Source organism: Salvelinus alpinus, chromosome 31 (genome assembly GCF_045679555.1).
Source record: "Salvelinus alpinus chromosome 31, SLU_Salpinus.1, whole genome shotgun sequence".
Lineage (NCBI taxonomy): Eukaryota > Metazoa > Chordata > Actinopteri > Salmoniformes > Salmonidae > Salvelinus > Salvelinus alpinus.
The window spans coordinates 26,843,488-26,861,639 of NC_092116.1; the positions used below are offsets into that span (position 1 = coordinate 26,843,488).

General features: G+C 43.4%; 1 protein-coding gene across 1 annotated transcript; it reads left to right on the forward strand.

Moving 5' to 3' along the window:
• Nucleotides 1-5,657: 5,657 nt before the first annotated feature.
• Nucleotides 5,658-17,988, forward strand: LOC139561379 (G-protein coupled receptor 12-like). The gene is made up of 3 exons (XM_071378423.1): nucleotides 5,658-6,679; nucleotides 6,947-7,233; nucleotides 7,458-17,988. The coding sequence occupies exons 1-3, from the start codon at nucleotides 6,467-6,469 to the stop codon at nucleotides 8,041-8,043; spliced, it is 1,086 nt and encodes a 361-aa protein (XP_071234524.1). The 5' UTR covers nucleotides 5,658-6,466; the 3' UTR covers nucleotides 8,044-17,988.
• Nucleotides 17,989-18,152: the final 164 nt, after the last annotated feature.

An 18,152-nucleotide genomic window follows, 5' to 3' on the forward strand; every position in this document is an offset into this window, starting at 1 on the left:
TGTTAGTCAATCTATTGAGGTCAGATTGAATTGATTTGAGAATTCTGTTAAAGTAGATTAGATTCATTTTATAATTTGAGATGAAGCTGAATTTATGATCTTCAATATGTTTAGGAGCGATCGAGATGCATTGTCTAGTAAAATATCGGCTGCGTATAATCAGATGAAGTGCTCAGTAGATTTGAGGAAATTGTGTATTACTTCCTTTGATTGGACGAATTGCCTGGGCCAGAGGTTCCATAGATAATAAAAATAGCAGAGGAGAAATCGGATCACCTTGTCTGCTGCGTCTAGTGATTCTGAATGGATTGTAGCACATATTGCCTGTTATAACTATTGCTGAGGTATTGGCAAATAGTATGTTAATCATATTAATGAAATTGGAGCCAAGAGGGACCAGAGATATGACCATTCAAAGATTTTTTTGCCGCGAGAGATAAAACAGATGAAACATTTAAGATATTTAATAGTTGAGGATAAACTTTAGACGGGAGTAAATCTCGAGACGGGACGACAATATTTTGGAAAACAGATTAATATTTGTGTTTATCAAAAATAGGGTGCACTAGTGAGAACACTTTTTATTTAACTGGGTAAATTGACTGAGAACACATTCTCATTTACAGCAGCAAGCTGGGAAATAGTTACAGGGGAGAGGATGAACAAGCCAATAGTAATCTGGGGATGATTAGGTGACAGTGACAGTATGAGGGGAAGATTGGACATTTTGCCAGGACACCAGGGTTAACACCCCTACTCTTACCATAAGTGCCATGGGATCATAGCGACCACAGAGAGTCAGGACACCTGTTTAACATCCCATCCAAAAGACAGCACTTTACATAAGGCAATGTCCCCAATCCTACTGTCCCTCCAACACCACTTCCAGCAGCATCTGGTCTCCCATCCAGGACCAACCCTGCTTAGCTTCAGAAGCAAACCAGCAGTGGGATGCAGGGTGGCATCCTTATCCTTTAAAAAAAAAACTGCAATTGGTGCTGTATTCACATCTCTCCCTAATGAACCTCTGTAAACGGCTGTGTTAATCATTTAGACCAATACTGGACCTAATTGATTCCAACATTTTATATAGACCTCAGGGAGAATACCGTCCCATCCAAATGACTTGCCTTTATTCATGCTTTCCAATGCTCTTTTGAGTTCATTGAGAGAGAGTTGGTCTCCCAGAGAGACGGCTTCTTTTGTTGAGATAAAAGAGGACTTCTTAATTATTTTAGAAAGAACTTAGTCTTGCTTGGTGTGGATTAACAACCAGAGGTGTACAGTTCTTTATAGAAGCGGCAGAGTCTTTGATTGATTAATTTGGGTTCTGATAGTAATTCCCCTGTTTCAGATACAATAGTTGCTATATCAGCTAATTGATCGTTACTGCGTAGCTGGTTGGCCAGTAAACAGCTGGGACGATTACCATGGACGTAATAGTGAGTCTAACTCGTTGGATGGCAAATTCTGCTCCCTGTCTTATCAATAAATTAAGTTATACCTTGACTTTGGAAAGAGTAATAGCTACCTGGTCTGAAAAATGTGTTTGTTGAGAACATATTAACGTAGTTAACAACATTAGCTTTTTGTGGCTCTTTTAGGAGATTCTGACATTTGTAATTGGCAGTATTAGGCATGGTGATCAGACAAGCTTATGTGTCAAAATGTCAATTTTTTTAATTTGAGAAAATAGAGGTGTAGACAATAATATAACATCGATTTGGGAGAATGTTTTATGCCTGTTTTAGTAGAAAGTGTACTCGTTTGCTTTTGGATTAGTACAGACGTTTCCGTGAGAAGACAGATTTTGGGGATGTCTCCTGGTCTGACAAACACAGCTGTAGCTCGGCCACCTTCCACCGCAGATGTGGAAGGCTGATATAGACAGATGTGGAAGGCCGACATAGACAGATGTGGAAGGCCGACATAGACAGATGTGGAAGGCCGACATAGACAGATGTGGAAGGCCGACATAGACAGATGTGGAAGGCCGACATAGACAGATGTGGAAGGCCGACATAGACAGATGTGGAAGGCCGACATAGACAGATGTGGAAGGCCGACATAGACAGATGTGGAAGGCCGACATAGACAGATGTGGAAGGCCGACATAGACAGATATGGAAGGCCGACATAGACAGATGTGGAAGGCCGACATAGACAGATGTGGAAGGCCGACATAGACAGATGTGGAAGGCCGACATAGACAGATGTGGAAGGCCGACATAGACAGATGTGGAAGGCCGACATAGACAGATGTGGAAGGCCGACATAGACAGATGTGGAAGGCCGACATAGACAGATGTGGAAGGCCGACATAGACAGATGTGGAAGGCCGACATAGACAGATGTGGAAGGCCGACATAGACAGATGTGGAAGGCCGACATAGACAGATGTGGAAGGCCGACATAGACAGATGTGGAAGGCCGACATAGACAGATGTGGAAGGCCGACATAGACAGATGTGGAAGGCCGACATAGACAGATGTGGAAGGCCGACATAGACAGATGTGGAAGGCCGACATAGGCGTATGTGGGTGGATTTATGGATACATTTAAGAAAAGTGATTATGCCTTCTTGGTATTCGCCTTTACCCACGATGGTGATTTTGAGTTTCTTATGTATCCTTATGATTACACCGTTAATGTTTGGAGCTGATTAAAAAGCAGCCCGTTTGTACAAATGGTTCTACATTCTACGTGCGTCCTTATGGAGCCGGTGTGTTCTAGGAGCGTTGTCCTCATGGAGCCGGTGTGTTCTAGGAGCGTTGTCCTCATGGAGCCGGTGTGTTCTAGGAGCGTTGTCCTCATGGAGCCGGTGTGTTCTAGGAGCGTTGTCCTCATGGAGCCGGTGTGTTCTAGGAGCGTTGTCCTCATGGAGCCGGTGTGTTCTAGGAGCGTTGTCCTCATGGAGCCGGTGTGTTCTAGGAGCGTTGTCCTCATGGAGCCGGTGTGTTCTAGGAGCGTTGTCCTCATGGAGCCGGTGTGTTCTAGGAGCGTTGTCCTCATGGAGCCGGTGTGTTCTAGGAGCGTTGTCCTCATGGAGCCGGTGTGTTCTAGGAGCGTTGTCCTCATGGAGCCGGTGTGTTCTAGGAGCGTTGTCCTCATGGAGCCGGTGTGTTCTAGGAGCGTTGTCCTCATGGAGCCGGTGTGTTCTAGGAGCGTTGTCCTCATGGAGCCGGTGTGTTCTAGGAGCGTTGTCCTCATGGAGCCGGTGTGTTCTAGGAGCGTTGTCCTCATGGAGCCGGTGTGTTCTAGGAGCGTTGTCCTCATGGAGCCGGTGTGTTCTAGGAGCGTTGTCCTCATGGAGCCGGTGTGTTCTAGGAGCGTTGTCCTCATGGAGCCGGTGTGTTCTAGGAGCGTTGTCCTCATGGAGCCGGTGTGTTCTAGGAGCGTTGTCCTCATGGAGCCGGTGTGTTCTAGGAGCGTTGTCCTCATGGAGCCGGTGTGTTCTAGGAGCGTTGTCCTCATGGAGCCGGTGTGTTCTAGGAGCGTTGTCCTCATGGAGCCGGTGTGTTCTAGGAGCGTTGTCCTCATGGAGCCGGTGTGTTCTAGGAGCGTTGTCCTCATGGATCCGGTGTGTTCTAGGAGCGTTGTCCTCATGGAGCCGGTGTGTTCTAGGAGCGTTGTCCTTATGGAGCCGGTGTGTTCTAGGAGCGTTGTCCTCATGGAGCCGGTGTGTTCTAGGAGCGTTGTCCTCATGGAGCCGGTGTGTTCTAGGAGCGTTGTCCTCATGGAGCCGGTGTGTTCTAGGAGCGTTGTCCTCATGGAGCCGGTGTGTTCTAGGAGCGTTGTCCTCATGGAGCCGGTGTGTTCTAGGAGCGTTGTCCTCATGGAGCCGGTGTGTTCTAGGAGCGTTGTCCTCATGGAGCCGGTGTGTTCTAGGAGCGTTGTCCTCATGGAGCCGGTGTGTTCTAGGAGCGTTGTCCTCATGGAGCCGGTGTGTTCTAGGAGCGTTGTCCTCATGGAGCCGGTGTGTTCTAGGAGCGTTGTCCTCATGGAGCCGGTGTGTTCTAGGAGCGTTGTCCTCATGGAGCCGGTGTGTTCTAGGAGCGTTGTCCTCATGGAGCCGGTGTGTTCTAGGAGCGTTGTCCTCATGGAGCCGGTGTGTTCTAGGAGCGTTGTCCTCATGGAGCCGGTGTGTTCTAGGAGCGTTGCTATATCAATATGGTCTCATACTAGGATTTCAAGACAGCTGGAACCTTTGATAGGACCAATTAGGTCTTTCTAATTCTGAGAGAGAATAGCTAGTGTTGCCATTGTTTTTCAGACAGGAATATTATGTTAATGATGTAATTGTTATTTTTAGTGCTGATACAGTAAGCCCATGGATGTGGGGAAAACAGGACCCACAGGGAAACTCACCCATTGGTCGTATCCCAACTCCCTGGCTATCCATATATATATTTTTTTAATTAAACCATCTGGTTTGCTATATAAGGAATTTCAAAGGATTTATAGCATTTGCTTTTACTTTTGAACTTAAGTATATTTAAAACCAGAAACTTTTAGAATTTTACTAAAGTAGTGTTTTACTGGGTGACTTTCACTTTTACTTGAGTCATTTTCTATTAAGGCACGTGTCAAACTCATTCCACGAAGGGCCGAGTGTCTACGGGTTCCCTCGTACTTGATTGATTAATTAAGGTCTCTGATTAGTAAGGAACTCCCCTCACCTGGTTGTCTAGGTCTTAATTGAAAGGAAAAAACGAATTGACTCAAATTATGTCAATTAGCCTATCAGAAGCTTCTAAAGCCATGACATCATTTTCTGGAATTTTCCAAGCTGTTTAAAGGCACAGTCAACTTAGTGTATGTAAACTTTTGACCCACTGGAATTGTGATACAGTGAATTATAAGTGAAATAATCTGTCTGTATGTAACGCTCGTCGTATGAAGTAGAAGGAGACCAAGGTGCAGCGTGGGAAGCGTTCATGATATTTAATCAAACTGAACACTGAAACAAAATAACAAAGTAGAACAAAACGAAACACTTCTGTCAGGTGCAGACACACAAAACAGAAAACAACTACCCACAAAACACAGGTGGGAAAAAGGCTGCCTAAGTATGATTCCCAATCTGAGACAACGATAGACAGCTGCCTCTGATTGGGAACCACACTCGGCCAAGAAATAGAAACATAGAATGCCCACCATAATCACACCCTGGCCTAACCGAAATAGAGAATAAAAACCTCTCTATGGCCAGGGCGTGACACTGTAAACAATTGTTGGAAAAATTACTTGTGTCATGCACAAAGTAGATGTCCTAACCGACTTGCCAAAATTATAGTTTGGTAACAGGAAATTTGTGGAGTGGTTGAAAAACAAGTTTTAATGACTCCAACCTAAGTGTATGTAAACTTCCGACTTCACCTGTAGATGTCTATATGGATAGAGGGAGTTTATTTTTAATTTTTAGAAGGGAATCGTTGCATTATTCCTCTGTTGTGATGGACACCTCTGCTATGACTCTCTCTCTCTCTCTCTCTCTCTCTCTCTCTCTCTCTCTCTCTCTCTCTCTCTCTCTCTCTCTCTCTCTCTCTCTCTCTCTTTCTTCACCTTTCCCTCTTCATCCTCCCTCTCTCCCCCAACTCTCCCCTCATCTCTGCCCCCTGGACTCATATCCTCCTGTCCCTCTCCTCACCCTCTGTAGCATGATATACTACAGTACCCATAACCCTCTGTAGCATGATATACTACAGTACCCATAACCCTCTGTAGCATGATATACTACAGTACCCATAACCCTCTGTAGCATGATATACTACAGTACCCATAACCCTCTGTAGCATGATATACTACAGTACCCATAACCCTCTGTAGCATGATATACTACAGTACCCATAACCCTCTGTAGCATGATATACTACAGTACCCATAACCCTCTGTAGCATGATATACTACAGTACCCATAACCCTCTGTAGCATGATATACTACAGTACCCATAACCCTCTGTAGCATGATATACTACAGTACCCATAACCCTCTGTAGCATGATATACTACAGTACCCATAACCCTCTGTAGCATGATATACTACAGTACCCATAACCCTCTGTAGCATGATATACTACAGTACCCATAACCCTCTGTAGCATGATATACTACAGTACCCATAACCCTCTGTAGCATGATATACTACAGTACCCATAACCCTCTGTAGCATGATATACTACAGTACCCATAACCCTCTGTAGCATGATATACTACAGTACCCATAACCCTCAGTAGCATGATATACTACAGTACCCATAACCCTCTGTAGCATGATATACTACAGTACCCATAACCCTCTGTAGCATGGTATACTACAGTACCCATAACGCTCTGTATTCTGTATCCGGTTTGATCTAACTAAACACGTTCCTAAAGCTAACACTATGGTGTCCCGTCTCCTTATTATTTCAATACAGCCTATACCCCCCTTGTTCTTCTTCTCTCACCTCCCTCCATCCAGATATGATCCTCTCCCTAGCTGCAGCTATGAGCAGCGGCGGCATCCCCCAGAACACTACTTCCTCCTCGACCTTTGACCCCTCGTCCCTGGACCCCTGGCTTGACCCCTACCCTGACTCCTACCCTGACCTCCCCGGGGTTAACGCCTCCTCCTCCGACGTCCCTGGCCGCACCTATACCTCCGACCTTGACTTACGACCTCTGACCTCACAACAGGTTAGACATGATGTCATCAAGTTTAGTAAATTTTTTTGTTGTGATTGCTGATTTCATTGCTTTAAAAAAAATCTTACTGGATAAGTATAGTGACCTTTGGGTGTTTTGAGAATTTCTCATCATATAGATTATAATTACTTTGTTGATGATTGTTACTTTGTTCATGATTGTGATGATTTTTATTTTATTATTGTGGTTATTATTGTTGTTATTATCATATAATGATGATTATCATGATAAGGATATGATGATTATTGTCATCAACAGGATGTCAGCCCATGGGATGTGGCGTTATGTGTCACGGGTACACTCATCGCCTGCGAGAACGCTCTGGTCATCGCCGTCCTCTTCTACACGCCGACCCTCAGAGCCCCAATGTTCATCCTGATCGGCTCGCTGGCATTCGCCGACCTCCTGGCGGGTCTCGGTCTCATCCTGAACTTCGTGTTCACCTATCTTGTCGAGGGAGAGGTCGTGACCTTGGTTGCCACAGGGATTCTCATTGCGGCATTCTCGGCATCCATCTTGAATATCTTGGCGATCACCGTGGACAGGTACGGTAATAATTATGTCTCTCTTTATATCTTAAAATTAGAATTGAAGGGATACAGACGTTTTCACATTTTCTGACTTTGCAGATAGCTACTTTGTTGAGAAAAGTTTTACTTGCAATGACAGTGATATGCGGCGTGGTTGAATGCACTGGGTGTAAATGTGCTAAAGGTGTAAATGTGAATGTAAAACAAGGACTGGATTTCGAGTGTTCATTGCATTACAGGTACCTGTCGCTGTACAACGCGCTGACCTACCACACGGAGCGGACTGTCCTCTTCACATACCTGGTGGTAGGGGTCATCTGGTTGGTGTGTCTGGTCCTCGGCGTCCTCCCCGCGCTCGGGTGGAACTGCCTAGACGACCAATCAACGTGCTCAGTCTGTCGACCCGTCACCAAATCCAACGCTGTCGCCCTCGCTGTCTTCTTCCTACTGGTTTTCGCGTTGATGATGCAACTCTACCTACAGATCTGTCGGATCGCGTTCCGTCACGCTCAGCAAATCGCCGTCCAGCATCAGTTCCTCGCCATTTCCACAACCAAAGGAGTCCAGACGCTCTTCGTGATTCTCTGCACCTTCGCCATGTGTTGGCTGCCATTTGCTATGTATTCTATCGTGGCGGATTCAAGCTATCCTATCATATATACATACTCTACGGTGCTGCTGGCGGCGTGTAATTCAGTCATAAATCCTATTATATATGCGTTCAGGAACCCGGATATACAGAAGGGGCTCTGGTTGGCGTGTTGTGGGTGTGTCCCGTCAAATCTGAGTCTGAGACCTCGAGCCAGGACGTCCAGTGATGTATAGGGAAGCATTGTTCATGGCTACGACCGCTCCAACCTCTCCCTCCGGCCCTGGACCTTCAGCAATGTCTAGGGAGGGGGTGTAGCGACGTATATAGAAGGGGTGCAGGATGATGACGGTATTGGAGGAGGTGTGGGTGTACGCCCTCCAACCTAGCTCTGTGACCCAGGGCCTCCAGCAAACCTGGACATCCAGAAGAGACTGTGGCGGTGAGATCAAGGGACATGGTAATGACCCCCCCTAGGATCTCCAGTGAGGGGGTAAGCTTTAGGGAGAGGACTCAGTGAAGTCAACGGGGACCCTAAGGCAAGAGGGAGGGTGTGGGGTGGTGACCTGGCAATGTAACTCCCTTCCCATCCTTCTCCAGGGTCTAGATCAGAGTTGCAGGGGCGGATGTGGCTCTCATTCATCAAAGGATGAGGGGCCATGGACTGGACTGAGAAAGTCTGGGATGGTTTGCCCTGGGCCTAGGCTATACTGTAACCCAATGGATAGAGTTGGTGGTTCAGAACTGTCATTGTGTGGGGCTTAGGTTAAACGCTTTACAATGCCACTTCAGTGGGGGATCATAGGCCTCTAAAAGGCTACTCGTTCAGAGGGTGAGCACGAGTACTACAGCCTAAGGAGTGGCCTCGATGGAAGATGAGCTAACTTGCTCATGATGAGCTAACTTACTTATGATGAGCTAACTTACTTATGATGAGCTAACTTACTTATGATGAGCTAACTTACTTATGATGAGCTAACTTACTTATGATGAGCTAACTTACTTATGATGAGCTAACTTACTTATGATGAGCTAACTTACTTATGATGAACTAACTTACTTATGATGAGCTAACTTACTTATGATGAACTAACTTACTTATGATGAGCTAACTTACTTATGATGAGCTAACTTACTTATGATGAGCTAACTTACTTATGATGAGCTAACTTGCTCATGATGAGCTAACTTACTTATGATGAGCTAACTTGCTCATGATGAGCTAACTTACTTATGGTGAGCTAACTTACTTATGATGAGCTAACTTGCTTATGATGAGCTAACTTGCTTATGATGAGCTAACTTGCTTATGATGAGCTAACTTGCTTATGATGAGCTAACTTGCTTATGATGAGCTAACTTACTCATGATGAGCTAACTTACTTATGATGAGCTAACTTGCTTATGATGAGCTAACTTGCTTATCATGAGCTAACTTGCTTATGATGAGCTAACTTGCTTATGATGAGCTAACTTTCTTATGATGAGCTAACTTGCTTATGATGAGCTAACTTACTTATGATGAGCTAACTTGCTTATCATGAGCTAACTTGCTTATCATGAGCTAACTTACTTATGATGAGCTAACTTGCTTATGATGAGCTAACTTGCTTATGATGAGCTAACTTGCTTATCATGAGCTAACTTGCTTATGATGAGCTAACTTGCTTATGATGAGCTAACTAGCCAACAATGGTAATGTGTGTTAGGTGAGAATGCTAATGAGGTTTTCATTCAAAACCTTAGAAACTATCATGCCACAACGATCTTGTTGTGCAGGCAGGCAGGCCAGGCAGGCAGGCAGGCAGGCAGGCAGACAGACAGACAGACAGACAGACAGACAGACAGACAGACAGACAGACAGACAGACAGACAGACAGACAGACAGACAGACAGACAGACAGACAGACACTCATGATAAGCAAGAACCACCAACTCAGACAGACAGACAGACAGACAGACAGACAGACAGACAGACAGACAGACAGACAGACAGACAGACAGACAGACAGACAGACAGACAGACAGACAAAGCCGATATAAAGTCTGATTCATTGTTACTCTTGGAGAAGAAACATAACATATTTTGAAAAGCCCACAAGCCCCAAAAGGTTTCCCTGTTATTACCAATGCTATCAACCAGAAAAACATTTTTTTTTAGAGCTACTAAGCAATCGTCTGTATGTTGCCGGCCTACAGTCATGAGGAATAGAAATGCAATTACAGTCAAGTCATCGTTCTAGTAATTCTAGAAACACACCGGCAGCTAAAACCGATTCAGCACCACGGACAGCGAAACACAGCGTCAAGACATTGCCAATGTGCGTCAAAAGCTAACTTCAGCACCATGGATAGCGACCAGCGAGCTGATGCTTGTAGTCCCTACATGATTCTGCTCTATGGTCAGTTTTTGCACTCTCCCCCTTACTGGTTAATTTAACCAATTTGGAAAGTGAAATCTGATTCTAGATCTGTGTCTAAGGTCAAGGGAAATTCTATCCGGAGCCAGCTAACCAGACCGTCGTTTTCACACGTCTCACTGGTTGTACGGTTGAATAATTCATTGGAAAACAGGCCTGGTGTAGAGAGAAGGAGAAAACACAGCCCTGTGAGTTTATCTTTCCAGACAGACAGAGCGAGAGGTGACAAAACGTGTGTCACAGCCGGGGCTTGTGTTCGCAGGGCCTTTGGCGGAGTTTCGATCACTTTGCGGTGTGGTGGGTTCTAACCATTCTAGTTCTAACTAATGGTTCTAAATGACACGGTGGGTTCTAACCATTCTAGTTCTAACTAATGGTTCTAAATGACACGGTGGGTTCTAACCATTCTAGTTCTAACTAATGGTTCTAAATGACACGGTGGCTTCTAACCATTCTAGTTCTAACTAATGGTTCTAAATGACACGGTGGGTTCTAACCTTTCTAGTTCTAACTAATGGTTCTAAATGACACGGTGGCTTCTAACCATTCTAGTTCTAACTAATGGTTCTAAATGACACGGTGGGTTCTAACCATTCTAGTTCTAACTAATGGTTCTAAATGACACGGTGGGTTCTAACCATTCTAGTTCTAACTAATGGTTCTAAATGACACGGTGGGTTCTAACCTTTCTAGTTCTAACTAATGGTTCTAAATGACACGGTGGGTTCTAACCATTCTAGTTCTAACTAATGGTTCTAAATGACACGGTGGGTTCTAACCATTCTAGTTCTAACTAATGGTTCTAAATGACACGGTGGGTTCTAACCATTCTAGTTCTAACTAATGGTTCTAAATGACACGGTGGGTTCTAACCATTCTAGTTCTAACTAATGGTTCTAAATGACACGGTGGGTTCTAGCCATTATAGTTCTAACTAATGGTTCTAAATGACACGGTGGGTTCTAGCCATTCTAGGTCTAACTAATGGTTCTAAATGACGAGGTGGGTTCTAACCAAGTGACAGCAGAGGGAGTCTGTCATATCTGGCTAGTATCCTTTTAGAATGATCGTAGGTTGAAAGTATTGTGTGACAGGCAATCACAACAATTAATAGGTCTACACATCGGAATTCGATATCATATGCTATCATTAAAGGGACTTGAAATAACATTTCAACTGGCCTTATTGATTATGTACACGTGGGTTTAGAAGTATTGATTTAGGCAGACAAGCTAAATGATAACGATTGATTAACCCACGTCTGAAAACCCACAATGTAAACAGCATATTGACTACCCTTCATGTCAGGTGAAGTGAACATGGATCCAATAGGGTTCTATTGATTAGCTGCCGATGCATGGACAATAGACAACAGCAGCACAGCAGAACGGAATGCAGGACCAGACTGGGACCAGAAATCAGCCCTGGCATTTCTAACAAACCTGTCCATTTATTTCCTTGAACAATATTAGCCAGATAATGATCATTTTGCGCTTAAAAACCGAAGTTAGACAGTCCCATTGGCTAAAAATGGACCAGTCTGCCCCTGACGGAATGTAAAACACAAAACCGACTCTATGGGGTTTTATCTAAATGATTCTATTGGCCTATATACCCCTCTCTCTCAACGCTGTCTATGTCTCAACACAAGCTCCAAACCACACGCTCCCTCTCGGCTCTGTATCTCTGGACGTCTGTAAGAGAGAAGCTGACGTGTCTTAGCCTCAGCCGGATCAACGATGCGGTGGGTTAATGAGGTTTTGCAAGGTGAGCCGAGCAGCGGTGGTAGGGTAATGCGACCCACGGTTTCATTCTCACACAGATAGACAGACACACACGCAAACACACACACACACACACACAGACAGAGAGATTATAATGAGGTTAGTTTCTCCCTGAAAGGGAAGCTTGTAGTTAACTGATGTACAAAAGCTCCAATGACAGAGTTAACTTGTGGTACAATGAGAATACTTTAGGTTACTTCTGCATCCTAATGGAACGGCTTCCATTTCCTTGTCTCCTTTCCTTCACGATCTCTGATGGTTGAAAGACACTGACTGGATATGTGGTTAGTAAGGAAAAGAGATGAGGAGAGGACGCAAAATTAGACTATTAGGATGAAGCCCACAAACTGAACAGAAACCAGAGATATACTAGTACTGTCTTAAAAAGAATCATAATCATTCTTGTTTGCTCTCGATTCTGCAACCGCATCCACTGTTTAGTACAAACATCAACAGCAACACACCAACAATGGTAAAATACTACTGTGGACTATATGTGCCATGTGATGTACCAGTCATGGTGATAGTCGGCTGTGTTGGGAAAAAGGGAAAGTCTTAGAGGGCTTGCTTGGTGTTTAAATGGACAATTAGTAAAAAAACTAAACAAACAAAGAACAAACTATAACAAGCAACTCTCAAAATGGAGCACAGGACTGGACATTACTTACTGGGTGTTAACTTACTGGACGTTAACTTACTGGACATTAACTTACTGGATAATAACTTACTGGACATTAACTTACTGGACAATAACTTACTGGACGTTAACTTACTGGACATTAACTTACTGGACGTTAACTTACTGGACAATAACTTACTGGATAATAACTTACTGGACATTTACTTACTGGACAATAACTTACTGGACAATAACTTACTGGACAATAACTTACTGGACAATAACTTACTGGAAATTAACTTACTGGAAATTAACTTACTGGACATTAACTTACTGGACATTAACTTACTGGACATTAACTTACTGGACAATAACTTACTGGACGTTAACTTACTGGACATTAACTTACTGGACAATAACTTGCTGGACGTTAACTTACTGGACGTTAACTTACTGGACGTTAACTTACTGGACAATAACTTACTGGACGTTAACTTACTGGACGTTAACTTACTGGACGTTAACGTACTGGACAATAACTTACTGGACATTTACTTACTGGACAATAACTTACTGGACAATAACTTACTGGAAATTAACTTACTGGAAATTAACTTACTGGACATTAACTTACTGGACATTAACTTACTGGACACTAACTTACTGGACGTTAACTTACTGGAAATTAACTTACTGGACGTTAACTTACTGGAAATTAACTTACTGGACGTTAACTTACTGGACGTTAACTTACTGGACGTTAACTTACTGGACGTTAACTTACTGGACATGAACTTACTGGACATGAACTTACTGGACAATAACTTACTGGACGTTAACTTACTGGACGTTAACTTACTGGACGTTAACTTACTGGACAATAACTTGTTCATAATGTTGATGATGGGATTTTTCTACTTTGTAAAATGGTGTCTTTTCTATAGTTTTCTATTCAGTGGGGTGGATGAGCGAACAGTCACATGCTTTCCCTGTTAGGCTGAGCCCCGAATGGCACCCTGTTGCCGATATAGTGCACTAATTGTGAGCTCTATGGGCCCTGCAAAGCAGTGCACTAGATAGGGAATAGGGTTCCATTGGGTCTGTAGTGTAGTCAGGCAATGAATGCAAACCCAATTCCTCCAATTCCTTGAAAATGCAGATTCTGTAACTCTTCCGTTGGCCTTATCGTACCCAACTCCTCTGCAATAACGTTCAATGTGTTTGTAGTGGATAAAATAGCTCCAACAGTATTACTTACTACCGTGTACAGGTCAATCTCAAAAAGCTACAACTGAGAGAAGGGAAACTGGAACTAATGACCGATAGAATCCCTTCAACTCTCACAACATTCAACAATAAAAAATAAACAGAAACACGTTAGCCTAAATCTACATACCATGTGACTGATTATAGAACTAGATTCTAGATAGATCTAGATATGATGTGTATCTATGATATATGATGTATATCTATGATAACATCCAGATAAGTATTATCTGCTTGTGTCAGCCTTCAAAGCAGAAGACAACAGGTTTATATTGGGTTTATATTGGGTTTATATTTGTGAATAATGAATACACCCCTGGTCACTCTGATGGAAACGTTGGTTTCCACCACGGTGGTGGAAACTCTCTGATGGAAACGTTCAACCACGGTGGTGGAAACTCTCTGATGGAAACGTTTAACCACGGTGGTGGAAACTCTCTGAGGGAAACGTTTAACCACGGTGGTGGAAACTCTCTGATGGAAACGTTTAACCGGGGTGGTGGAAACTCTCTGATGGAAACGTTTAACCATGGTGGTGGAAACTCTCTGATGGAAACGTTCAACCACGGTGGTGGAAACTCTCTGATGGAAACGTTTAACCACGGTGGTGGAAACTCTCTGGGGGAAACGTTTAACCGCGGTGGTGGAAACTCTCTGAGGGAAACGTTTAACCACGGTGGTGGAAACTCTCTGATGGAAACGTTTAACCACGGTGGTGGAAACTCTCTGATGGAAACGTTTAACCACGGTGGTGGAAACTCTCTGATGGAAACGTTTAACCACGGTGGTGGAAACTCTCTGGGGGAAACGTTTAACCACGGTGGTGGAAACTCTCTGGGGGAAACGTTTAACCACGGTGGTGGAAACTCTCTGATGGAAACGTTTAACCACGGTGGTGGAAACTCTCTGATGGAAACGTTTAACCACGGTGGTGGAAACTCTCTGATGGAAACGTTTAACCACGGTGGTGGAAACTCTCTGATGTCTTCTTATGTGAGGTGCGTCCTCAAATGTCATTGAATCCCGTTATGAATATATACTCTGTTATGCCTATAGAGCGGGGGTGGAACGACCTAGCACTGTGTGTGTGTGTGTGTGTGTGTGTGTGTGTGTGTGTGTGTGTGTGTGTGTGTGTGTGTGTGTGTGTGTGTGTGTGTGTGTGTGTGTGTGTGTGTGTGTGTGTGTGTGTGTGTGTGTGTGTGTGTGTGTGTGTGTCACCCCGTGGTTCACAATTAATTTGTCCAATAGAAATCGGAGGATCGAATCGGAGGAATGAAAATACGGCAGGTTGTCCATTTTAGTTTCACTCCGTTTTCTTCCGTTTTGGTGCCTGATGATCACGAACCAGGTGATCGTCATCATTGACTTTTAATTAGTCTCTTGAATCACACCTGGAAACCAGCTGTGAGCACTCTATAGCCAATCAGTGATGTTAATTGGTTAATTGGTCAATTAACAGAGGAACGAAAACTACAGCAGACACGGTGGGCCTCCAGGATAAAAGCTTGACTCTCGTATGTATAAACACACCAAGATGGGCCATACTGCTGTAGACAAACCTATATAAATAGATTCTACTCATTCTATTTCTATACCCTTGCCACTGTCTCTTCAGGAGAGAAAGGGGGTTATTTTCCTTATTCAATGCTGTACAGAAACATATTTTTACATATTTTACATATTTTTACATATTCATCATCAGGGCATGAGTTTAAATAATATGGTTGTTAATGTGTGTGAGTGTGTGTTCTTATCGATGGTCAAAATCATTTCTTGAAACAATGTGTGGTGGATTATGCTAAAAAGTGCCATATTTCTTACTTATGACTAGTGGTTTATTTTGGCTGATGTATTTATCACGTATGCATCTCTGTCTGGTGTATTTCAAGGTAAAGGCATTCACGAGCTTTGAAATAGTATGATAGCCTATCACGTCTGATGTTGAGATGATATACAAGACCCTGATCAAACAAGACTGATCTAGGAACATTTTTATCCCCAACCCCTACCCCAACTTTCTTTCTCCCACCTCTTCTCTCTGCCCATGCTTCCCTCTCCCCCCCCCCACGTTCCTAACTTTACCCATCTCTCCTTCATCACTCTCTCTCTCTCTCTCTCTCTCTCTCTCTCTCTCTCTCTCTCTCTCTCTCTCTCTCTCTCTCTCTCTCTCTCTCTCTCTCTCTCTCTCTCTCTCTCTCTCTCTCTCTCTCTCTCTCTCTCTCTCTCTCTCTCTCTCATTTCGGAGTCTGTGTAAAGATGGATTCCGTTGCTAAGGCTTTTGCTGCTTAACAAAAGAACCACTAAACCTAAGCCACCTGTGTGTGTGTGTGTGTGTGTGTGTGTGTGTGTGTGTGTGTGTGTGTGTGTGTGTGTGTGTGTGTGTGTGTGTGTGTGTGTGTGTGTGTGTGTGTGTGTGTGTGTGTGTGTGTGTGTGTGTGTGTGTGTGTGTGTGTGTGTGTGTGTGTGTGTGCACATGGGAGTAAATCAAAAGAGACTGACTCACTAAATCAACTAGCCTTTCCCACTGTGTAAAGAGCTTTCAGCACATTGAAAGCACTAGGCTATGTAAACCCCATTCATTAACATTTTAGAACATGGGCAAATGTCATGTTAGGCCATTTTATCTCCCTGTCACCCCTTCACTTTTACTAAAAGATTGTCCATAGCCTATATACCCGAGAGCTAAACTTACTTCACTGGGACCATGTATAGCCTTCACAGATTAAACATTGTTTACGGTTGAATTGTCATTGTTTCTTAGGGGAGAATCCTAACTTAAACTGAAAACCTCTACAGGATCGGTGGATCCCCCGCGGGTCGGTTGAGCTAACGTAGGCTAATGTGATTAGCATGAGGTTGTAAGTAACAAGAACATTTCCCAGGACATAGACATCTCTGACATTGGCAAAAAGCTTAAATACCTGTTTATCTAACTGCACTGTCCAATTTACAGTAGCTATTACAGTGAAATAATACCATGCTATTGTTTTGAGGAGAGTGCACAGTTATGAACTTGAAAATGTATCAATAAACCAATTAGGCACATTTGGGCAGTCTTGAACAGAAATACAATGGTTCATTGAATCAGTCTAAAACGTTGCACATACACTGCAATATATATTGCGCCTAAACTGGACTATAACATTTTGGCCTTTCTCTTGCATTTCAAAGACAAAAAAACGTTGTATTTTCTTTTACAAGATCTAATGTGTTATATTCTCCTACATTAATTTCCCATTTCCACAACTGTTTCATTTCAAATGGTATCAAGAACATGCATGTCCTTGCTTCTGGTCCTGAGCTACAGGCAGTTAGATTTGGGTAAAGAAACGGTCTGATCAAAAAAAAGTTAGGATGTGTCCCTCATAGAATAAGGAAGTCAGGCCCTGAACAAGGGACTTGATTGGTTGATGATACTGTGACATAACAGAGCTGACATATTATTGTTGTTCTTATTGTTTACGTCCCAAATGACACCCTATCTCCAATAGCAAAAGCAGCGGACTGTGTAGGGGATAGGGTGTGATTTAGGATGCAGCCTGGAATCATGTTTGTATTTTCTTCTTTGTATTGTTAAATTTCCATGTGATGATGATGACAAAGTACAATGCACTTTATATGTGTGTTCCAAATGGCACCCTATTCCCTACATAGTGCACTACTTTTGACCAGGAGCCCTATGGGTAGTGCACTACTTTTGACCAGAGCCCTATGGGTAGTGCACTACTTTTGACCAGAGCCCTATGTGCCCTTGTCAGATGTAGTGAAATCCAGTGGGAATAGGGTGCCATTTGGGACATTATGAGAAGGGACATGTTACAATAATTGCACTGTAAGTGTCCAATGTATAATCCTAAATATCGCTGACAAATGATTTATTTTTTACTATTGTAAATAAATAAAATACAAAACAAGTGAGATTTATTTGCCAAATAAACTGATAAAAATGAAAGAAGCTAAGTCATTTTTTGGTGTTGAGTTTCCCTCTTGACATTTCACTGTGTGTGTGTGTGTGTGTGTGTGTGTGTGTGTGTGTGTGTGTGTGTGTGTGTGTGTGTGTGTGTGTGTGTGTGTGTGTGTGTGTGTGTGTGTGTGTGTGTGTCAGACCGTGTAAAGAAAATGTATTGCATGTTAAAAGGCCTGGTGATAAATTATTGAGGTAGTCCACTCATACTCATACTCATACATAACTCTTACTGGTTACATCCCAAATGGAACCGTGTGGGCCCTGGTCTAAAGTAGTGCAGTATATATAG